The 24,363-nt window shown below is 40.3% G+C and overlaps 1 protein-coding gene and 2 long non-coding RNA genes across 5 annotated transcripts in view; 1 reads left to right on the top strand and 2 right to left on the bottom strand.

The window, feature by feature from the left end:
- MOSPD2 (motile sperm domain containing 2) overlaps positions 1–15,566 on the top strand; it is a 60,328-nt gene extending 44,762 nt beyond the window's left edge. The window contains exons 11-16 of one of the 3 annotated variants that reach the window (XR_010940105.1): positions 2,194–2,290; positions 3,066–3,162; positions 3,785–3,914; positions 12,305–12,407; positions 12,995–14,276; positions 14,588–15,566. Coding sequence is in view for 2 of the 3 variants with exons in the window: in XM_067724370.1 (XP_067580471.1) it covers positions 2,194–2,290; positions 3,066–3,162; positions 3,785–3,914; positions 12,305–12,407; positions 12,995–13,132 (565 nt within the window). In the remaining variant the exon portion in view is untranslated. Of the gene's footprint in view, positions 1–2,193; positions 2,291–3,065; positions 3,163–3,784; positions 3,915–12,304; positions 12,408–12,994; positions 14,400–14,587 lie in introns of those variants that run through there. The other 2 variants (XM_067724371.1, XM_067724370.1) reach the window with 2 other exon arrangements.
- Positions 1,539–13,106, bottom strand: LOC137217476 (uncharacterized). Its single transcript, XR_010940106.1, has 5 exons — positions 12,969–13,106; positions 11,446–11,537; positions 6,877–7,042; positions 6,326–6,407; positions 1,539–3,306 (listed from the first exon to the last, which is right to left on the bottom strand). It is a non-coding gene; the product is annotated as an uncharacterized lncRNA (long non-coding RNA).
- Positions 15,567–15,933: 367 nt separating the features above from the next.
- Positions 15,934–24,363, bottom strand: part of LOC137217231 (uncharacterized) — a 35,430-nt gene continuing 27,000 nt past the window's right edge. The window contains exon 3 of the long non-coding RNA XR_010940063.1: positions 15,934–16,162. This is a non-coding gene — a long non-coding RNA (uncharacterized lncRNA). The remainder of the gene's footprint in view (positions 16,163–24,363) is intronic.

The following is a 24,363-nucleotide window of genomic DNA, read 5'->3' as shown; positions in this document are numbered from 1 at the left end:
GACCTTCCAAAAGCTAAAGCTGAACCAGAAAAATAGGGTTTTTACCAAAGCCGAATTTCAGCACATCTCTCTTTTTCTGTCTAGGTTGTTCAATCCAAAAAATTCAGTATTGTTTCCTTATCATGATGTAAAGACCTTTCTCACTAATGATGCTTTTGGTTGGTAAATCTGTACAGCCTTATGTTAATACTGCTTTACCAACTTTATTTAGTAATGGCCTACTGTATCATTTTCTATCCCTTTACTTGAAACCTTTGTATGTTACTGTTAAAGACTCATGAACAACAGAGCCAGACATTTTAAACATCAAATCTGAAATTCTCCGACAGGATTGGTTTGTTTACATATATTTTGAAAACTGTTCTATTTGGATTTATCTTCACCATCTGCAGGAGTCTGTGTGTGAGAGGGAAGGAGGGAAACACACGTGCATGTTCTTTTCCGTGGTTTTTCTTTGTAGTTTCCCCCACTTTGGAATTTGTTTCCCATTTTTCCCTCTACTAGTTTGGAAGTTACTGTTTTTTCTCTGGAGGCCTGTCAAAACCATAGGTCCTGGCTTGTAACTATCAAGGTATGGCTAGAAGATCCGGCTAGGGAGAAAGCCAACTCTGCAGTGCCCACCCATCTCTCCAGAAAATCAGCACTCCCTCCCTCTCCCTCCCTCTCCCTCCCTCTCCCTCCCTCTCCCTCTCCCTCCCTCTCCCTCCCTCTCCCTCCCTCTCCCTCCCTCCCTCTCCCTCTCCCTCCCTCCCTCTCTCTCTCTCTCTCTCTCTCTCTCACACACACACACACACACACACACACACACACACACCACACACCACACACCACACACCCCTAACCAACCTCTGTCTCCCTAGAGCTTTTCATGGTTTTTGTGCTGGATACTGAGAGCAGTTCTTAGATCCATTAACCTTCCTGTTTTTTCTGTGGTATATTTCAGATTGGGTTTTAAAAAGATGCCAGCAACCATGCTAATTTATGTCTTGTCCAAAGCTGGGCACAGCTCTCCTGGGAGAGCACTTTTTTAAAATGTGTGTTCTTTACATGAATAAATATCTCTGACAACGCACATATTCCTGATATAAAATGAATCTATTTAAAGGTGGAGCTTATAGTCAAGGGCTATCTGAAGAATTCACCTTTTTATCTAAAAATCACAGTCTGAGCTTCCCTGGTGGTGCAGTGGTTAAGAATCCACCTGCCAATGCAGGGGACACGGGTTCGAGCCCTGCTCCGGTAAGATCCCACGTGCTGCGGAGCAACTAAGCCCGTGTGCCACAACTACTGGGCCTGCGCTCTAGAGCCCGAGAGCCACAACTACTGAAGCCCGTGCGCCTAGAGCCCCTGCTCTGCAACAAGAGAAGCCACCCAATGAGAAGCCCACGCACCGCAACAAAGAGTAGCCCCAGCTCGCTGCAACTAGAGAAAAGCCCACGTGCAGCAACAAAGACCCAATGCAGCCAAAAATAAAAATAAATTTTTTTTAAAAGTAAGTAAACAAATAAAAATCACAGTCTTCTGCATCATTTGGAGGCACCCGATTTGGCTCATGTAATTAAACTACACAAACTTTGCTTGAGTCTTTTTATTTTTAAAATACAGTGGCCAGTAATAGTAAAATTTGCATTTGAGCCTCACTGATTTTTTGACAGTTTTTTCCTGTAATTCCTGCCCCATATTTTGTGTTTTTCTCCTTCCATATTATTTAGAAAAAACCTTTCTATAGTCAGGACTTATTCTGTTACTTAAATATATCCCTGATGACCATTTTGAGTTATACTCTTTTCTCTTGATGTATAAAAATGTGCCCCATTCTAATGTTTGTAATTAGGTAAAGTTGAAGCAGCAGTTTCTTCTCTGATTTTTATCTTTCACCTACCAAAGAGTTTTAATAAAGAAACCTTAAGATGGTGCTGATTATAGGACTAATTCAGAATCTTCCTAATTCGCTCCTGTACGTCCCTATTTTGCTTTTAGATCTAGGGGGAAACCATAGGACTTTTTAGTGTGCATTGAATCAGTAAGATTAAAATACAAAATATATTAGGTATTGTTTTGTAATCTCCTTTGATGAAATCTCTTTATACAAATGAGTGTAAAATATTAACCAAATGTTTTTCTTCAAGCTGATGATTAGATTGTCATTTATCCTGAGCAATACCATTGGCTTATGCTTTTGTTGTCACCTAGCCCAGCGGAAGAACTGTATTTTGGAAGTACAGAATCTGAAGAAAAGAAAGCTTTAATAACGTTGACAAATGTAACGAAAAACATAGTGGCATTTAAGGTAAATACCTGAAAGATATAAATTGTGTGTGAAAATTGAAAGATTGATAATTTTGAACTTGCACAGTGGTTTTATTTCTGTTTTTAGGCTTGTCATACTGCCTTCTATCTCTGTGTGTCACAGCTTATCTAAAATTTTCCCTAAGGTCTGTATCTTAGTCTTTAATGTGCAGTAATAGGGTACTGTCCAAATTAGTCCCAGGGTTGGTTTGTTTAAAAAAAAAAAAAGACACTTTTCATTGTATGAATAATTTAATTCAGAGAGTGAAAAAATAAAACTTTAAAATCTAAAGTGCAGTTTCCCCCAAGTGTAGTATATTCTGGAGTATAGTTTAGTTTATACTGGATACTAACCTGACACTGAGCATTAAGTATAACAGGACTGACTCCACCACTGCCCCTTATTGTAGGGTATTACTTCCTTAAATCACCTACTTCCTAGATGTCCTTTGATTGCTGCTTTTAAATTTCTGGACACTATTGTAACATGTGTTCTAATGTGTGTTGTTTTTGAACATGAATTATTAAATTCAGGTGATTAACAGAATAAATATGTAACAGTTTTTAGTTTAAGAGGAAGGCTAAGTAACAGACTGATGAGTGTTTTTTTCTAGTAGATTGAGATGCTTTTTTCCTGCAGATGGGAAAAGATATATTCTATATATGTAACCACCAAGATTGTTTTATAGACTTTATTAATGATTTTTAAGTCATTTTAAAGCCATTTCCCCCCAAAGAGCATAAAGGTTATGTGACTACTGTTTTTTTGTAAACAGGTGAGAACAACTGCTCCAGAAAAGTACAGAGTCAAGCCCAGCAACAGCAGTTGTGACCCGGGTGCATCAGTTGATATAGTCGTGTCTCCCCACGGGGGTGAGTTGTCACCTGGCTGGCCACAGTGGGGTGTTATGGGAGGCCTGGGGCTGGGTGATGACTCAGCAAAGCTGGACTGGAATCTAGAAATTAGCAGGGTATCAGCAAGTCACCTCGCCACACTCTGGGCATCTGTTTTCTCACCTGTAAAATGAGACGGGTGAATGGCTCTCATTAGAACAAAATTTTTTTAAGAAGTAAAATTGTTTAAACTGATGCCAGTTAAAATTGAATTTCAAACAAAAAAATTATTCATCTTTAGGAGAACTTTTTCCTTTTTTAAGATAGTTCCGGGCTTCCCTGGTGGTGCAGTGGTTGAGAGTCCGCCTGCCGATGCAGGGGACACGGGTTCATGCCCCGGTCCGGGAAGATCCCACATGCCACGGAGCGGCTGGGCCCGTGAGCCATGGCCGCTGAGCCTGCACGTCCGGAGCCTGTGCTCCGCAACGGGAGAGGCCACAACAGTGAGAGGCCCACGTACCACAAAAAATAATAAGATAGTTCTATATTATTCGTTTTCCTTAGTGTTTTCTAGAATAATGCTTAAGCCACATAGCCAACCCTTTGTCCCTTTGTAAAGGTTCCTGTTTATTATGTAATAAGTTACCCCTTTGGAATGCAGGTTTAACAGTCTCTGCCCAAGACCGTTTTCTGATAATGGCTGCAGAAATGGAACAGTCATCTGGCACAGGCCCAGCAGAATTGACTCAGTTCTGGAAAGAAGTTCCCAGAAACAAAGTAATGGAGCATAGGTATGCTTTTCCCTTACAGGCTCTCAAATTGCAATGGGAAAAATCCCAAAGAGGAATGCACCTACATGGGCTAATAAGCAGGCATCCCTTCCTCCTGGCATTTGGCAGACATCTAGGCTTACACTGTTGGCCCCAACCCCTGCAAGGCTCAGGTACAAGACCTGGAGTTTCTCTAGGAGATTGCTAATAGCAGAGATTTGTTTGCTGGCCAATGCAAGAATCTGAATGTGTCAAAATTACAAACAGATTTTCTCTTACAGCAGTTACCTTTGTAGGAATGCTCACCTTATGTACTTGAATGTTTGCTGCAGTGAAACATTGTTTCACAAAAATTGTCTAGTAGTGGAAAATGGAAAAGAACCTAAATGTTCATCCGTAAAGTAATAGTGAAATGCATTTGAGAAGTACTCTGAAGCCATTCAAGAGTGTAGTGCATCTGTTTGTTCTGATACCTGTGACATACTATTAGGAAAAGAAAAAAACCTACTCACAGAAAAGTATGTATGACAATTATCCTATTTAAGAGAAAACCCTGTGACTATATAGGCATATACACGTATGTCTGTGCATGTGTGCAAAAAAGATGTATAGGAAAGAGGAGGAGAATAGAGAAGAAGGTTGTGGGGTTTTTTTTGGAGTGTGCCCAGTCTTGCTCCCCAAGGGACGCAATACCTGGAGACATTGTTGGTTGTCATAACTGGACAGTGGGGTGCTGTGGAGACATTGTTGGTTGTCATAACTGGACAGTGGGGTGCTGTGGGCATCTAATAGGTAGAGACCAGGATGCTACTCAATATCCCACCATGCACAAGACAGCACCCCATGACAAAGAATGATCCAGCCCAAAATGTCAGTGGTGCCAAGATTGAGAAAGCTCAGTTGAGGGTAGTTAGGGATGGCCACACTGATGACATTTGAGTAGGACCTGAAGGAAATGAGAGTAGGCCACATAGATAACAGGGAAAAGAGCTTTGCAGGTAGAGGGAACCATAAATGAAAAAGATGTGTGCTTGGCCTGGGTGAGGAACAGCAAGGAGGTCAGTGTAACCTGAATCCAGTACGGGATGCCAGATCATTGCCATAGTGAGAACTTCTGGTTTTGAGAGGAGAAACCATTAGTTGGTGCTGAGCAGAGCCATGAGGTGATAGGCTTGTTTTTTTTTTAAAGGATTACTCTGGGAGGCTTTGTAGAAAAATAGACTGTGGGCAGACATAGATGAAAGAGTGATACTGAGTTAACAACACTTAGACTAGCGCTGGCATATAGCAAGTTCTATTTAAGTGTGGTACTCTCCTTTATTCATTTAGTCACTAAAACAACCCTAGGTCATAGGTAGTTATTTTTCCCTTTTTATAGACGAGAAGCTGAGAAACCTAGTAAGGGTTGTAGTTGAGTTCAATCTTCAAATAAGGAGTTGAAAGAATACAGATGTGGCTGGAACAGGGTGTGAGAGGATCCATAGTAAGAAAGCATGTTGGAGGCAGACAGGGCCCAGAGGAGCAGCTTGGGCACCATTGTAAAACCACTGGGAGAACGTCAACCTGCTCTGAAATGCCTTGGGCAAGATTACCCTTTGCGGGCAATTCATAGAGGGTAGGAGAACAAGAATAAGAATGGGCCTGGGAAGACGAGCTTTATTTCCTCTAGGCTAGGTCTAACTTGTACCCAGCGAGAGAGGGTGAAAGTTAGACACAGCTCAGAGGAATATTTAGTAGCCAAATGAAGGAGAACAATACAGGGCGTCAGGAGGGAAAGCAGTAGGTGAGCTGTGTCAGTAAGGCCCGGGGTAGAGTGTGTTTCACAGAGGACGAACAAAGTGCTACCAACGTCAGTCAAGGATGAGGTGTGAGACGTGGCCGTTGCTGGTGACGTGATGGAGGTAACTGACGACCTCACGGGGAACACTGTGAGTTGGTAGGAGCCAGATGCCAAAGAAACACAGGCAGTAAGACTTCTGGACGTTGGGCTTGTCGGGGAGGGACCAGGGTCATAGTTGGAAGGAAGACTGTGTTGTTGAGAAGGGGTTGTTTGGGATTTTGTAATGGGAGATATTTGAGCGTTGTTTAAAACCATAGTAAGGACCATTTCCGAAGGAGAGGCTGACCTTACAAAATAAACCATTGACAGTGAAATTCCTGAGAAAGTTAGAAGGAACAGAACCTAAAGCCGAGGTAGGAACACGGATCTAGATAAGGCTCATTGTGACAGTTGTGGTGACAGTTGTGGCATGTTTTTAGATGGAGAAGATGTTTAAATTTTCAAGTTACTTTTCAGGAGGGCCTACTTTTGAAGTTCTTATCAAACAGTACCTCAAAATTATGGGGTTTTTTCTTTCTTTTTGGGTTGCTTTGTAAATCAGTTTCTAATGGCTTTCTGTTCTATAACTGTCAAAAGAGAATGAATCACTTACCTCACAGAAACAGGGGGACTTGGTGGTTTGGTACTGAAGGCCCAGGTGAAAGCACTGCCTCCCATCTAGAAAGGGTGGCTTCCTGCAAATCGGAAGATCAGGTGAATTCTACTGAATATCATATAAAAAAACTTCTCTTAGGTTATTGAGCACTGTGTCTAATTTATACCTGCATTAAGAAGCTGGAGGATGTAGGAAAGGGAAAATAATTCTCCCTCTACCCTTCCAAGTTCTTGGCTGAGACCCACTGTAATAAAAGACAGACGAACAGGAGAGAAACAGAAGTTTCATAACATGGACGCCTCCTGTATACGTGGGAGAGACCCAGGAAAACTGAGTAACTCTCCCAAATGGCCCAAGCCACCACCTTCACTACCATCTCCAGTGAAAGACAAAAGAAAGATGTTGTGGGGTGGAGGAAGGCTATCACGAAAAGCACGGTAAACAAGGATAAAGTTATTATGCTAATTTAGGCAAATTCCTGTCTTCTTGAGGTCCCCAAAATATTCTGAGGTTCCTGAGCTTGCCAGGAAGTGACTTTCCTTACTCACCTAGTAAGGCTGTCTGGAACCCTGTAAGCAAGGTACCAGGTCAGTTGTTTCCAAGGGTCTTTAGTTCCTTAAAGCCATCTGGTCATATCCGACTTCATGCATTTCATTTTCAAATATGACATTCAAGTCAAAAGCTTGATAATACAACCATATTTCCAATTGTGTCCTGTTACAAGGAGAACAGATTCTCATTGAACTTGTGCAAATAACTATATCACCATGAAAATGAGAACATTCACTAAGAGTTTCTAAATTCTGGAGGGATCAGGTATGGAGAAAAATTGTCTCAGTTCTGCTTACAAAGGTATAATTCACCAAATTGCAGTAAATCATAGATAGCTTAAGAGGAAAAGTTCTCCTTAAATCTGGAGAAACAAAACGTGTTTCAATCATTCTCATCAATTCATTCAATCCCACGTTATTAATTTTTGTTCTGCCTGAATTCAGTTTTTTCCATTAGTTCTGGAAATTCTTACCCAGCTCAGTTTTACGGTCTTAAAAGTTATCAGAAACCTGTGTTCTAGAGTACTTGTCAGAGTCCTTTTTGTGAATCTCTTTGAAGGTGAAACATGTATCTATACAAGTACAATCAAGAAGGTTTAGTATTCTTATTTGACAATGTGTCCCACATAATTTAACATATCAAATAAGCCTAAGTGGTTTAGTATCTTTTTATAAAGAGAACACATCTTTTGAGATGTTCCAGGGGCCGTGGGGAAAATCCCAAAGTTAGTTTGAGGTCAAAAAGACTTCATTTAGAATTTGATTTGGGGACGTTTGTCAAAAATATCAAAAGGTTTTGGACACTTGGCTAAATAGAATCATATATCATTATGAACAATACTTAATTATCCAGTTAACCAAAGTGACAGTTAAAAACATTTCAAAGGCAAATACAGAAGGTCACATAGTTGCGAGCAAAACGTAGCTCCTAATCTTAAAACTGAGTCTTTTAATTAAAGACCTGCTGATAAAGATAAGATGAAGCACAGGAAATTATTTTGATAAAATGCAAAATCTTTTCTTTCTAGGCAGATTACTTAAAAAGGTAAAGAAAAACCTTTCACAATCTCTTATCAGGAGCAGACCACACCACACCAAGAGCCCAATAAAACTGTCCCTTTAGCAAAAAAAGAAAATTTAGTTTCATGTAATTACACTGTTGATATTAAGCTTATTTTTAAAACCCTTAAAACAAATTTATTCAATTTTAGCCAGCCTGACTACACAAGGTAAAATTTTCTCTTTCTGTCTCTTCCCAACTTTCTGTATCCATTTATTCTCCTACTTTCTACTCTGAAATAACTATAGCTTTACTTTAGGATAAAATCACTTTCACTTCCCTTAACAAAAATGCACCTCCCTACTTCTCTTGGCCAAAAACACATCCTAATTCTTATGTACAGGGTTGATATACTTATTTCTAGTCGTTTTAATAATCCTTAGAAATGTTACTTTCTAGTGAAAACTGATAAATAAGCACTTGCAGTCTGTTACACCAGCATTCTTTGGATTGGCAAATTTATGAATATATTTCATAATTTCTAGAAATAGATACTTCCTCACAGTATAGTTTTTCATTGTGGCACAAGATATGTTTACTAATATACCCAAATACCTTTCATTCTGTAATAAGAAGCCAGAAGTAGATAAACCTATGTGTAGTAATTAATGTTTCACTATTTTATCTTATTTGGAAATGATCTAGATATTCAGTGAATTTCCTGTCATTTAACTTAGCAAAACTCTAAAGTTTCAAGTTACCAAAGACATTTGGAAAACTGTTTGTAAGAGATATACCATAAAATATACTCATTGCTGATAAGTTCACCTAACGTTTATCTCGCTGACATTTATCTAAATCACTTGCTACCAACAATTGTTTAGACTCTTCACACAAACACCAGGAGACATTACACAAAATCAGCCATCATGCCAAGGTGTTCTTGCTGACAAATTTTGTAACAGAGATAACATGAACTTACTTATTTGAATAGTAAGCCCAGGTAGAATAAAGGTTGCATGTCTCTATTATATCAAGACCTGTATAATTAAACCAACCAGTTAACCCAGTTTGTTTGTTTTGTATTGAAGTATAATTGATCTCCATTGTATATTCTTGCCTCCTTTATCAAAAATAAGGTGACCACAGGTGCGTGGGTGCATCTCTGGGCTTTCTATCCTGTTCCATTGATCCATATTTCTTTTTTTGTGCCAGTACCATACTGTCTTGATTTAACCCAGCTTTTATTTACCAAAGATTATCCCAGATCCTGTGAACTTGAAAAAAATTTGGGGTTAGTTTCTCTATTTCTGAGTTTTAGGAATATTCAATTTGAAAAGCACTTATTTTTCTTTAAGCCAGTTGAATAGTTTTTATGAATTAATCTTGGCAGTACCATTCAGAAGTAGGAAAATATCACACATTTAGAACATATATATATACACACATGTAAACATACAGATGCAAACCAGAGACCTTATAGCTTTGGTTCCAGAATTTTAGCCATGAATTAAGGTACAGTGACACAAAACTCACTAGCTTATTAAAGAACAGTTGGATCCGAACTGTGTTTCTGGCAGTTGGAATAAGTTTACCTGCTCAGAGTGCTAAAGCTTTTTTTTTTTTTAAACTAATATTTGTGGGGGTTTTTGTTTTGCTTTTTTCATTTGCCCAATTTCAAAATAGCTCCTTTTCTTTAACTTCTGATGAGCTTCATTTTCCTAAAGTTTGCATTTCTATGAGCTGGCTATCAGGTCCTACAGAAGGTGGGGTAGAAAATTTACACCTCAAAGGGACAGAGAAAGTAAGGTTTTTTTTCCTGGAGTTTTGGGGGTACTTTACCTATTATCAGAGGTTTAGCGAAATTACCGTTTAAATGTTTTCTTACTTTTCTAAGTACAGAACAGTTCTGTTTCCAGTGATGTGGTCTTTTATAATACCTGCAAGTATTTTGAGATAAACAGGGCAGGTTTTGGAATGGTTAGAATAGGTGAACTTTGAATTGCTTCTAGAGCCGAATTTCTGGTTTTGTGAAGATCTGCAAGACAAAGACAGTTGCTTTTAATTCCTCAAAAAATTGGATTGCAGCCTGAATGGCATCCAGCTACATTTTCTTCAGTTTGCTTTATATCAGGGAGATTTCCAATTACGACGGAAATCAAATGATTTCTATGTTCTGGAGTTTCAGGGCTTAACGCAGCATCTGTACAAAGTCTGTAGAAAGCGTCCAACAAAGGCCTTTGAATGCTCTCCTTTTTCTGAGTGCACAATTCAACCTTGGACCAATTCACCTTAGGGGAAAAAGCCCCTACTTCTGTCAGCCCCTGAATATTGGCCTTCAGCTGATCCATTTCCTGATAATTTGGGAGGAGTTCTGGTCATATGCTGCCCGTGTGAGTGTGCCTGTTTTCCCTAGGGGGGCCATCGGGCTTGTCTGATAACTACAGTGTAATCATGGGTGTGAAGAACACCCCTTAGCAGCCAATCAAGGTCCCTATGAGTGGGGAACTGAATGGCCACTAGTCTTTTTTAACTCTTCTCTAAATTTGGTAGATATCTTCTGAAAGTGGAGGTAAAAAGAGCTTTGTAATTTCATCTTACTAAGGACGTCCCTAAGGCTGGCCCCCATACTCCTTCACGTCCTCCTTTCAAGTTGGTCTTTCCATAGATACCAAGAAAAACAATTGTTTAGGCTGAGAGCTCTCTAAAAAATGTTTAAACACAGAAGTTTTTCCAATTCAAAAGATCCATCTTTTGGCCATTGCTGAGTAGTATGATCTTATATTAATCTCAATAGCAACTCAAACTTATAAGCCTTTTTATGGCTTAGCCATGGATGCAAGAGGCATCCCGAAACGGGGTGCAAAAGATGCAGCCCTCACACGATTCAGAAAGCTCACTCCCAGAGTTAGCCTAAGGAAGCAAAGACCTTCATTGTCACACGTGGTTAGAATGGGGTCGTGAAAAGTGTCTCCCGTTTCCCATAAGAATGATATGCCTTCAGTTACAAACCTGCGACACGGGGTAAGCACTACTGGAACAGGACTTTTCCAGCCCTAAATAAGACAAGAAGGTGGAGACCACAAGGGGCCCTTATGACCGACGCCCACGAGAGCCGGTAGCATCAGAGAATGCTGCTTATCAGTTAGTGTCCCGGATCCCCAGCCTATTCAGGTGGTCGCCAGATGCACGCAGACACATGCATCATCCCTCTGGCAGAGACCAGAGAGACTGTTCTCCCTGGTCATAAAGCCAAGCTCTCAGGACAGAGTAAAACGAAAGGAAAAGCTCATCTGTCGTCCTGTGGTTCTCCTTCTGACAACACAAGAGACAGAGATAAAAGAGAACAATGACCATCTGTGGGAGGAAAGAGGACCAGTAGAAGACAAAAATACTCATAACAAAAATCTCTACCAAAGTCACAATACTAAGGAACTGGCTGACACAAATATTTTCTCCTGCTAATCTCAATTTGGAAAAGAAGGGACAAGGTGAAATTTTTACCTTCCTCTCTCAACTGCACCAGACTGAGATCCAGGAGAGCTGACTTTAGTAAGAATTCTTACCCTTCTCGGGCTTCTGCCCGTTTTCCAGAATCCCATCTGCAGGCTCCCAAGTGAGTATGGTATCTCAGCAGCTCCCAGGGTAGGTTGCCAAACTGTAGGAGAGGAAAAATAATTTTCCCTTTATTTTTCTACGTTCTTGCCTAAGATCCCCATCCCACCCCCCGCCATACCCCCGTAATCACAGACAGGTGAAAAGAAGAAAACAGGAAAAAAACAGAAGTTTACTAGCATGTATACCTCCTGTATACTTTGAGAGACCCAGGAAAACAGTAAAACTTCCCGCAACGGCCCATGACACCACCTTAAATACCACCTCCAGCTAAAGAGAAAAGATGATGTTGTGGGCGAGGGAGCCAGTTCTGGGAGGATGGTGGGAAAAGCACAACATACACGGCTAAGGTTGTCCTGCGGATTTAAGTCTCTGCCTTCTCCATTGATAAGAGTCTCGAGAGATACAAAGTCATCCTCCTGTACCTGGCAGAGAGGGAGACACCCTTACAAATGGAGATTTCCCTTGTAACTGTGCATGTCTCACAAAAAGGTAACTTCTCTTCACTTTTCAGAGCTTCTACTGAAAAGTGAAAAAGCTTTCCACTTTTGTCTGCTTTTTCTTAAAAAATAACCAGCTCAAGATAAACCTTGTGCCCCAGAGGCACGTTTTGGGGTGGCAAATTCTGCTCCCCTTCAAAGATAAACACACGTTGAGCTAGCTGCTCCCTTAGGTATATCTGGGGAGAGGAATGAGTACTTTCACCTCTGTTACATACACTTCTGTGTTTAACTGTTTTCATTTTACACTTTACTTTTCAAAAATTCATTAAAAACTTTAAGAAGTTATGTTTCCTTTGTACTTTCATAGGTTAAGATGCCATATTGTTGAGAGCATTAAGCCAACCACTCTTACATTAAAACACCATGCCTTTAACATGTCAGATAAAACCAGTGAAGAGCTCTATCTACAGGTAAGTGTTCTTTCTTCCTAACTATAAGTCTTTAGTGTTAATCAATATTAGAAATCCATTTTTTCCCCACTGACATAAAGCAGACCTTTGGCATAGCCACGACAGGAATGCTCTCTTCTTTGTGAAGGGAAGCCAGATCAGAAATGGTAAGTGGTGCGTTACTTTTGGAGATCTTCTAACTAACTTTCTGAAAGCTCTGGCTATTTCAATTTGGACTAGGGACCTTATAGCAAAGCGCATGGTATTTTGGGGGGTATCGAAGAACTTGATCTCATGGAAAAGGTACCATGTAGTGCATTTAAATTTGAAAAAGGTGGAGGGGCTCTCTTTCTGAATAGCTGGTTTCAGTACCTCCAGGAAATGATTGCTTTGTTCCTTTCTCAACTAGAGAATTAGACCTTTTCAAAATGAGAACAGATACACATCCGTTCAGCAACCAAATTGCATTCCCAGCTCCCAGCCTTTCAGAGTAGATGGACTCTATCCCATAAATGTTTGTGGGATTTCTAATATTCCCATTTGTCATGCACTTGATTATTGTACTGTTTTATTGATACAAACCTTTCATCCTTTTCTCCCCTCTTTAGCTCAATCGTTTACTAGAAAGCAATAGGAAGCTTGAAGACCAAGTTCAGCATTGTATCTGGTTCCAGCAATGGCTGCTTTCCTTAACAGTGGTCTCGCTTGCTTTTGTCATCTCTCTCTTCTATTTGTTGTACAGTTAAAGAAGTGGTGCTCGGTAGGAAACATGGCTTTTCCGTTCATTAGTTGGAAAAAGTACCACCCAGAACTTCTCCACCATGCTGAAAGTGTCACACATCTGTGCTTCCTTCCTCCAAGGAAATGTACAGCATTTGGGGGGGGGGGGGACTGAAACATGTCTTGAAAATAAACTGTTAACAATAAGGAAACGCTGAAGATACTGATTACAAGAAACTATAGGTAGTTAGTCAAGTAAGTAAAGGTATATCTGTTGTGTGACTTAATAGAGATAATTTATTTTTCCCTTTTGATTTAATACTTTTAAAGCTTGTTTTATCATGTATATATGTTAGCTGAACGGAAAAGTAACATGCTTTGTTGCAGCCAAAAACTGTCATCTGCTTTTTTTTTGACAGAATTATTATAGCCGAGCCAACTTATTAGCTTTTCTATACTATGTATATAGAAGAACATGTATATTGAAAAAACATACAGAGTAATTTCTGTAACCATGACTTTGTAATTTTGAGAACTACTAACAGATGCTAGTCGATGTTCTTTTGGAATGTACAACTACTTAATGCCAAACCACCTTTAGCCTTTGTTTCTTATCCGTCTTCCTTAACGGCCTGCCTGCCTTTTATTAATCTCAGACTTTTTAATGAACACTCACACTCTCATTTAGCTAGGATTTGGGGAACTAAGTCTGGTTGGATTTTCTCTAAATTCTGTCCGTCAGTAACGTCCAGAAGAAGAACCTCTCCTGTCTTTTTTACGCAGTTTCACGTTGCTCTCTCTGGCTGGACAGGGACCCTTTTGCTTCACTTATTATAAAGGCCTGATCCTCCACTGGACCATCTTCACCCTCCTTTCTAAACGAAAGGAGTTAGATAAAATTTTTTTGCAAAGTTAGTTTTTGAGATGCAGAGCAGTATAATTCATTTACATTTCAATTCCTTGCTAAAATCAGCCACGAGAAGGGAACTTTCGGTAAGGGTGAAAAAATAAATCGAAAGTGTCACTTCTCGGTTTAAGAGTGAAAAATACTGTAAAAACTTCAGACCAGGGTTAATTGACTCACTTGATATATTCTGCCTTTGTCACAGCAATACTGAGGACGGTTCCTCAATTCGTAACATGATACACCTCGCAGGAGCAGAGCCTAATGCAAGTAGTTTGTTTTCTCATTTAATATAAACAGTTTTGGTCCATGTTGGTTCACATATAAATCTACTTTATATGAAAGAAAAAAATAGTCTGCCTGTAAAATAAATTTTGAGTTTTGATTGAGCCATGTTTGCAGAATGTTTTATTCTGAGGTTGTAGTGTTGGCGGCTTTCATCTTGAGAATGTGATGATTCCCAAATGGCATTATGAAGAATGAAAAAATAGAGTTCCTTCAAAATTGGCCTAGGAAATAAAACCTTAAATGGACACTGGTCTGATACTTCGTCTTAATTTGGGTTTTTCTGTTTCAGTTTGCCACCTCCAGACGTGAAACTGACTGCAGCCCACCCTAAGTACTGTCCATAGTATCTCCCTGTGTGTGTGCACAGCGATTTCCCCTTATATGTTAGATTCCTGGCTTTGTTATAATCTAATCCCGAAGTATCTGTGTATGTGTTTTGTTCTTCAGCAAATAAGCGAGGAAATAGTCAAAATTGGAAATGTATTGTCCTGACGGTGTCCCTTTAATGTTTCACATGAAAATTACATTGACTCACTAAAATGTTTTTCCCTGATGTCTGGCCAGTTGAATTTAATAACATTTCTTGTTAACATTTGTGTGTCTATTAAATGTGACTAAGCAAAATATATTGAAAATTAACCATAAAATCAAAGGCATCTAAACTTCTGTACTTGTCTTAATTGATCACATATATTTACATTTGATTTTATTGTGTCTTTGTTTGATTTTATTTAATCACGTCTGTATGACTGAGTACGCTATAATTAATAATTTTATTTTTTAATATGTCATTACCTGTTCATGACCAAATTACCAAGGACCAACATTCAGATTTAAATTATCTTCACTTGGAATGGAAATTCATAGAGTTTCCATGAAAACATTAATGAAATACTTGGAATGGAAATTCATAGAGTTTCCATGAAAACATTAATGAAATATCATTATAGGCAAGTAGCCTAAAGATACAATTGCTGGTAAACCTAGCCTCAAATTTCATAATAGACCATAACTGTTTTTATATCTTGCCACTAATTTTGACTGGATTTAATAGCACTTTATTGTACAATTGCAAAAAACAAAAATATATTCCTAGAATTGTTGCCGGTGTAATTTCTCTAATGTTCTGGTGCTTTTCATATATTTTCAGTATTTTTATTACTATATTGGTATTTTCTTTGTATAAACTGATCAAAAGAACATGTTTTCTATTTTAATATGTTTTAGAAAAATAATTACATTTATGCAATAAATATCATCAGGAAAAACCTCTGGTCTCTAATTGATAAAGCATCTTAAAAATCAAAGCTCAGGTTCACTCTGACCTTCCAAAGATCACATTAATTTCTTCTGCGCCTACTTATCTTTTTATAAGGATGGCACCACAAACTTCCAAAGGCACAATTGTGTCATCAGGTGAACCCGTCCCTAGTGTGTCCCGTTTCTCCTCGCCCCTGGGTCAGGGTCTGGCTGCTCTTCAGGGGAGCCCTCCATTTTCCGGACCTAGCGTTGGCCTCACTGTCACAGCTGGGGGCTCCATCACAGAACCTATCACTAGAGTGGCCACACATGTCAGAATTGCCCTACATCCCTCAATCCTAGTACCTATACACCTGCCTGCTGGCAGGAACCTGCAGGAAGCAGGCTGACAAGAAATCCTACCTGGCTGCCGGGCGCATGGCAGGTGGTCCCGGCGAGAAGGCACCGGAGCACGGCACGTGGGTGTGGTTCAGGAGGGGCGGCCCCGGATAGCGATGGCAAAGGCCCTGGGGATTGTTTGTGTGGTTCCCCTCGCCACTGGAAGACACAGCTCCCAAGTGCAGCTCCATAAAATAGAACGAAAAGGACAGGTCCATCTTCTAAACTGCAAAAGAGGTCGAGATACAAAACCATGGGAGAAATTCAAAGGAGAGCCACAAAGACCGGTAACCTACCAAGGAGCCCCACACCTACCCAGGACTCTGAGGGTGTGGCCTCCTTTCCCAAAAGATGCAACTTTCTAGGGAAGAGCTCCTGTGCGGGGAAGGCTCCAGCTAGGAAAGGATCAGTTACTTTACAGCGACCCGGCTCTTCTCTAAATATTACCAGCAACTCAAGGTTTCTTGATGTCAGAACAACATGGGTCCCCAGAAGCACAGGACTCCCCTTTTCTTCCTGGCCCGAGGGCACGGAATGGAAGTCCTCCCATTTGTCCCAGCTGACGGAGTGGTGGTCAGGAGTGAGGGCTCTGAATGAAGACTGCCCGGGTTCAAGTCCCCTCTCTGACATTTGCTACCTGTGTGACCCGGGAATGTTAATTAACCTCTTTCAGCCTCAGTTTCCTCATCCCTAAGTGCCTCTGATATCAAAGTACAACTTCCCAGGATGAGTGTGAGAGGGAGAGGAAATCTTGCATTTAAAAGCAGCCCTGGGGCTTCCCTGGTGGCGCAGTGGTTGGGAGTCCGCCTGCCGGTGCAGGGGACGCGGGTTCGTGCCCCGGTCCGGGAGGATCCCACGTGCCGCGGAGCGGCTGGGCCCGTGGGCCGTGGCCGCTGGGCCTGCGCGTCCGGAGCCTGTGCTCCGCAATGGGAGGGACCGCAGCGGTGAGAGGCCCACGTAACGCAAAAAAAAAAAAAAAAAAAGCATCCCTGGAGAGGCTAGCCCGGCTTTGTTGATGTTGCCTCCACCACCTTCCACTCCAGCTCCCTAGAACTTTTCACACTTGGGTTGATGTCCTGAATATCCCATCTCACTCAAAGCCAAATGTCAATTCTCCAAACTTTTCCCTGCTCTGTACTCCCATCCTTGCCTTCCTGGTACTTCACTCTGAATTCTGGTGCCCAGGTCAAGGGACGCATGTAGATGGCCAGTGATGATCAACTGCCTTGAATCCTGTAAAGGAGTATCCCTTACCAGTCTGAGGAAGACTTGGTTTGATGCTTCCTTCCACCACTGCACCCACACCCCGTCATAACAGCACACCCACACCTGGAATTCATCTTGCAATATTCCACCCATAACAGTTTCCCGTTACATTTGTAACAATTCCATCAAAATATCACATAGGCTCTTTCACATCTTCATAACAATTTCATCCTTAACACTGAATATAATTACTTCCCTCTAATGTCCAAAGATTCTCTTCCCTACCCTACTCATGCCCCCTGCCATGCAAAGTAAAGCCAATCTCTTGCACATGTTAAAATATTTGAGACAGCTGGTTCAACGGGCAAGAATACAGAATCCTTGAAATGACCAGTTGTTCGTGTTCCTTTGTCTGAACAATGTGAGAATACATGATAAGACCTTGTGTTTTACAGATAAGGAAACCAAGAGCCTGAGAAATAATTCTTTTTCCCAAGGTCACAGGCTAGTTGGTTTCAGAGCCAAGAGTTGAACTAGTCTCCCAAGTCCACTGCTTGTTACAACCACTCAGAACTGCCACATCTGAGTAATAGGTTACAATGTTGAAAGGACAGCTCTGAGAACTTTACCTACCCTAAACAGCAGGGGACGAAAAAGAGAAGATAGAATACTTGAGAAGCAGAGGTGACAAAACACAAATAACCACTCAAGACCCTTGGTTGGAAACGTACTTGGAATTCTAAGCTACAGACAGAACTTACTTTGTGAAAGGTTTGAAACGTACAGGTTAATGTACTGTTTACTTTGATGGAGGGCTGTGCTGTGCAGCATCAACCTTCTGAGAGGTTTATCCATCACTCCGTAGAAGGGCACCTAGTAGGGTTGCAGCTACTAGTTGTCTCAGCCATAGTCTCGTCACCTCAAGGAGTCATGTGTTTAATACAATCAGATCATAGAAGTTTTCTATTGCCAAGTAACAAATTACCACAAAGTTAGCATCTTAAAACCACCCGAATTATTTCATAGTTTGTGTGGGCTGAGTCTGGTACAGCATGGCTGGGTTCCCTGGTCAAGGTCTCACAAGACTGTCAGCCAATGACATCCTCCATGGAGGCTCAACTGGATAAAGATCTACTTCCAAGGGCTCACCTGATTAGATCAGGTCCAGCCAGGACAAATCTCCCTTCTGATGAACTCAAAGATAACTGATTAGAAACTTTACACCTGACAAATCCCTCCTGCCGCGTAAGCTTACCTAAATCATGGGAGTGTTATCCCATCACATTCACTAGCCCCAGCCCCCACTCAATGGAAAGGGTTATACAGAGTGTGTATTGGGTAGAACCTGCAAGCTCATCCAATCTGGTCCCCTCACTTTGCAGACCAGGAGACAGAGGGTCAGAAAGCTGAACCCAATCTTACCCAGTCTGACTGACTGCTTTGAATTCACAGATGTCCTCACATGAAAAGAAATAGACTACAACTTCTGTGTTAGGCATCAAATGATAGTCGAGGAGGACAGTATATCTCTATCCCGGTTGGCTTTCTCCAGTCTCATAACTTCAGTGCACAAAAATATTCAAACTTTTATAAATCATTTGTTAAGGGAAAGTATGTCTCCACTATTTTAAACATTGACTCGATCATAAACACTCAAACATTCTCACGATGAGTTAATGAGCTAGGGCAAAGAGGACTTCCAGTAATTGTGTGCTTTTGTAAATGAAGCTGTAGTGAAAAACAACTAGTTTTTTTTAACTTTCCTTTTTTTTTCCGAAGAATCCATTTCAGTTAGTTTATTTAAATTAGTGTTCTCGGACAGACATATGCTCTGTTAAGGTAGCTATGAGAAAAGATTACAACTAAGAAAGGAAAAAAATCATTTTCTTATGGAGACTTGCATCATGATTCCCAGTATATTTACTATCTAATTTACTTTGTATCAAAGTCCAGTGCCTTGAATTCTAATTATTCCAAAAAGTCCCCTGCAAATTTTCAGGTCATTATAGAGCAGTGCATGTATGTGTGTGTTGAAAATGTCACTAGCTTTTTTAAGTCACCCAAAACTCCTTCTGCATGGATTTGCTGTTGCCCCATGAATTCAAACTTGATTTTACCTTCTATGTATGTTCGTTTCTGACTGCAAGAAACTTTAAAACTACTAATATTATGACTGTCCCCTTTTGCAGTATCTGGGACTATAACAAACTAAGACGTGAATCATCTGTCTTTCCCATTCCAATATTCCTCTCTCTTTTCTGCAGCAAACCCTCACCCTAATATTGTCATACAGATTCATTCAGTACAACTTACTATTTGCAGTTAAATTTGCCCTGAACTGTTTTCACCCACTAACAGGCAAATGTGCTTGAGTCAAATACCAAATCACTGTTCTCAGTCATAAACTAAATGTCAAAAATGTGTTTTAGGTACTTTTCCAACACTCTGTGACTCCAGCTACTTCCTTTGGCAGGGGTGGAGAGGGAGAAGGTTATAATTAGGGGAAATAACAATAGTATGATGCAGTCTACCAAGATTTAAATTTTTTTCATGTGGCTGAACTAATAAGTTGCTTAAAAGGAAACTGATGGAAAAAGCAAAGCTTCCTTGTAAACCCAGTATTTACTGCTCTGAGATCTCTGAAACCACTTAAGATCTTAGTCATTAAAGGTGGAGGTGTATCTTATAGAGAAATTATATCCTCAACTCAGTGCTTAGGGTAGAATTGAGTATCGTCAGAATTTTCTTTCCTAAATTCATTGGGAAGGTGCCAAAATAGAGATGGATATAGTAACCATATCTTGGTGAGTCCAAACCTTTCTAACACCAGATAAAGCATTTGGTTTGCTTAATAGTGTGTGTGGGGGGGGTCATGTAGTATAATAAATATATGTATTGTCTTTAAAACTAGAATCACCATCAGCAAGATTCTCTTAAGAGACACAAGAGAACTGAGAATGAATGAAAGGAAAACGTTCATATTTACCATTCTATATACAGTGGAAGAGACCATCTTGATTCTAAGAGTTGAGAGCCAGATATAAGTGAGGTTGCTCACATAGTTAAGGCCAAAATCAGAAGGAAAATATGGGCTTCCTCTTAGACAAACCTCTTTAAGAAGGGTCCTCACCACATCTCCACTTCCACCTTGCTCCCTGCTATCTCACTCCATTCTAGTGTCTATTCCCATCATTCTAGCAAAACGGTACTTGCTATGATCCAGCAACGACCTCCTTACCACTTCTTCCATTGGACTTGCTTCAGCCTGAAACTGAAGTGAGTTCCTGCAGCAGCATTTGGCTGTATCAACCACTAGGTTTCTGAGACAACAAACTCCTGCTTTTCTTTTCTCCCACTTTAGTGTCCTTTACTGGCCAAGTCCTCCACCAAGTCTTCAAGACGTTAAAGTTAGAACTGGACTCTTTCCTTTCTCTCCATAGGTGATCTCCTCCACACCCAGGGCTGCAATTAGCAACAGCAAGCCATTAACCCTTCGATATTCTAACCATACCTCCTGTTCTAGGTCTAGATATATGTATCCACCATCAACTCAGCAGTTCCAGGTGTCCATCACAAAATGTCAACAACAACTCATGATCCTCCCCCAGACCTAGTTGTCCAGTTTCTATCTCAATGGATGGTACCACCCTCCATCCATGTAAAACCAAGTACCCCTAAAACTGAGTTCCTCTGCTGAGTTTATAATTAACCTCTCTATCCAAAACTTTATTCCCTTTCTTGTTCCACACCTATTCCCCCTCAAGATTTAGGAGTATCAAGGAAAAGGGAGGATTGTAATCAAGCAGGACCCTATGGGGCCTTCCTGGGACAGACCTTTCCCCTGCCAGGTCCTCTGCCTGCCTCCTGTTTATAGGAAAACTTTAGCCTTTTAGGCCTTCCCCGAGTTACAAAGGGCAAATTTAATCATAGGAATGAGAAAAAGCAGAAACAAAGGAAAACAAGCAAGACAAAATAACAATAGTTTAGCTACGGAACAAATTTAGTTCCTCCTCAAGGACTACAGATAATATTCTGAGCCATATCCTTGAGCTGTTTTGCAAATACTGAAACTCCCACCAGGTGGAAGAAGTTAACTGCATGTTAGCCACAAGCACATAGACCACAAGCACAGATGGAACCAGAACGTTGATGATGCTGAGTCCCAATTACCTCACCACCAACCAATCAGAAGAATGTCCACGAGCTGATCACACACCCTAGAACCTTCTCCCTCGCCTCATCTTTAAAAACTTTTCCCTGAAAGCCAACAGGTCTTTTGAGCCTTAGCCACCCATACTCCCTGCTTGGCCTTGCAATAAATGCTGCACTTTCCTTCACCACACCCAGTGTCAATAGATCGGCTTTACTGCACGTGAGCGAGCAGAACCCAGTTTGGTTCGGTAACACATTTACACCAGCTAGAAACCTGACCTTCATCCTTGACTGTACAGGGCCTCTCCCCTTTCCACTGCCATCCCCCTTCTTCAATCCACAGCATCTCTCACCTGGACTTCTGCAACAATCTCAGGCAGTGTCTGGGCCTCCTCTCTGACTCTCTGCAGTCATTCTTTCATACTGTAGTCAGGGACATTGAGGACTCTTTGAAAATGCACATCCTATCATATCACTCCCCAGGTCCTATCATATCACTCCCCAGGTTAAAACCTTAAGTGTCTTCCATGGCTCTCAGCCTGTGATTAAATTTCCTAACTTGGCCTACAAGCTGCTGAAGGATGACCTTCCCAGCCTCATTTTCCCCCTCTCTCTCCCTCTAAATAGTCTGGTTCCATCTCTATGCCTAGAACTTCTCCCCATCCCAACCTCCCACCTTCACCTCTTCAAGGTGGCTCTCAGCTCCTCATCTGTTCATAAAAGATACCTCTCTGCACACCCTCACCACTTTTCTTCAACATGGTATTGGAAGTCCTAGCCAGAGCAATTAGGCCAAAAAATAAATAAAGTAAAAGGCATCCAAGTTGTAAATGAAGAATACAACTGTCAGATGACACGATACTATATATAGAAAACCCTAAAGACCCCACCAAAAACTGTTAGAACGTATGAATTCAATAAACTGGCAGGATACAAAATCAATATACAAAAATATGTTGCATTTCTATACACTAATAATGAACTATCAGAGAAATTAAGAAAATAATCTCATACACAAGGTGCATCAAAAAGAATAAAATACCAAGGAATAAGTTTAACCAAGGAGGTGAAAGACATGTACAGTGAAGCAATATTAGTGAAAGAAACTGAAGAAGACACAAATAAATGAAAAGATATTCTGTGCTCATGGATTAGAAGAATTAATACTGTTAAAATGGTCCATATTGCCCAAAGCAACCTACAGATTCAATGTAATCCCTACCAAAATTCCAGTCCATTTTTTCACAGAAATTGAACAAGCAATCCTAAAATTATGGAACCACAAAGACCCTGAGTAGCCAAAGCAATCCTGAGAACAAAGAACAAAGCGGAGGCATCATGCTTCCCGATTTCAAACTCTACTATAAAGCTACAGTAATCAAAACAGTAGAGTACTGGCATAAAAACAGACATATAGATCAATGGAAAAGAATAGAGAGCCCAGAAAAAACCCCATGCATATATGGTCAATTAATTTATGACAAAGAAACCAAGAATATGTAATGGGAAAAGGATAGTCTCTTCAGTAGATTGTGCTGGAAAAACTAGATAGGCACATGCAAAAGACTGAGACTGGACCACTATCTTATACCATACACAAAAGTTAACTCCAAAATGAATGTAAGACCTGAAGGACTTGAATGTAAGACCTGAAATCATAAAACTCTTAGAATACATGAGGGTAAGCTCCTTGACAGTGGTCTTCGCTATGATTTTTTGGATTTAACACCAAAAATCAAAGGCAATAAAAGTAAAAATGAGCAAGTGGGACAACATCAAGCTAAAAAGCTTCTTTCTGCACAGACAACAACAACAAAAAAGGCAACTAGAAGAATGGGAGAAAATATTTGCAAATCATATATGTGATAAGGGGCTAATATCCAAAATACATAAAGAACTCATATAACTCAATAGCAAACAAACAAACAAACAAAATACAGTTAAAAAACAGGCAGAAGACCTAAAGAGACATTTTTTCAAAGATGACATACAGATGGCCAGTAAGCAAGGTACCTTAGGTCAACTGTATAAGGCACATGAAAAGCTGATCAACATCACTAATCATCAGGGACATGCAAATCAAAACCACAATGAGACATCACCTCACACCTGTCAGAATGGCTATCACCAAAAAGACAAGTAATAACAAGTGTTAGCGAGGATGTAGAGAAAAGAGAACACCTGTGCACCGTTGGTGGGAATGTAAATTAGTGCAACCACTACGGAAAACAGTACGGAGGTTCCTCAAAAAGACTAAAAACAGAGCTACCATATGATCCAGCAATTCCTCTCCTGGGTATTTATCCAAACAGAATGAAAATACTAATTCAAAAAGATATACACACCCCCATGTTCACTGCAGCATTATTTACAATAGCCAAGACATGGAAACAACCTGTGTCCACTGATGGATGAATGGATAAATACACAATATATACATAACAGAATATTATTTAACCATAAAAAAATAAGAAATCTTGCTATTAATGACAACCTTGAGGACATTATGCTAAGTGAAATAAATCAGATAGAGAAAGACAAATACCATATGATCTCACTTATTTCTTGACTCTTAAAGAATCACCAAAAAAGGAGCTCATAGCTACAGAGCATGGAGGTGGAGGGTGGGGGGTGGGCGAAATGGGTGCAGGGGTCAAAAGGCACAAAGTTCTAGTTATAAAATAAGTTCTGGGGATGTAATGTACAACATGGTGACTACAGTCAATAATACCGTATTGGATATTTGAAAGTTGCTAAGAGAGTAGATCTTAAAAGTTCTCAACACAAGAAAAGAAAATTCTGTAACTACATGTGGTGATAGATGTTAACTAGATTTGCTGTGATCATTTTGCAATATATATCAATATTGAATCCTTATGTTTTACACCTAAAACTAATATAATGTTCTATATCAATGATATCTCAAGAAGAAAAGGCCTCTCTCTCTCCAAGGACGTGGTTGATCAGTTTCCGCTATCAGATGTTCCCATGATACCACCATGTTTTCTTCATAGTACTTACTGCTGTTCATATTTAGATATTTATGTGTTTTTTAATTGAAGTATATTT

The sequence above is a fragment of the Pseudorca crassidens genome, chromosome X (assembly GCF_039906515.1).
Source record: "Pseudorca crassidens isolate mPseCra1 chromosome X, mPseCra1.hap1, whole genome shotgun sequence".
NCBI lineage: Eukaryota > Metazoa > Chordata > Mammalia > Artiodactyla > Delphinidae > Pseudorca > Pseudorca crassidens.
Note: the sequence above shows the minus strand (reverse complement) of the source record. Positions and strands in the feature narration are given on the sequence as shown.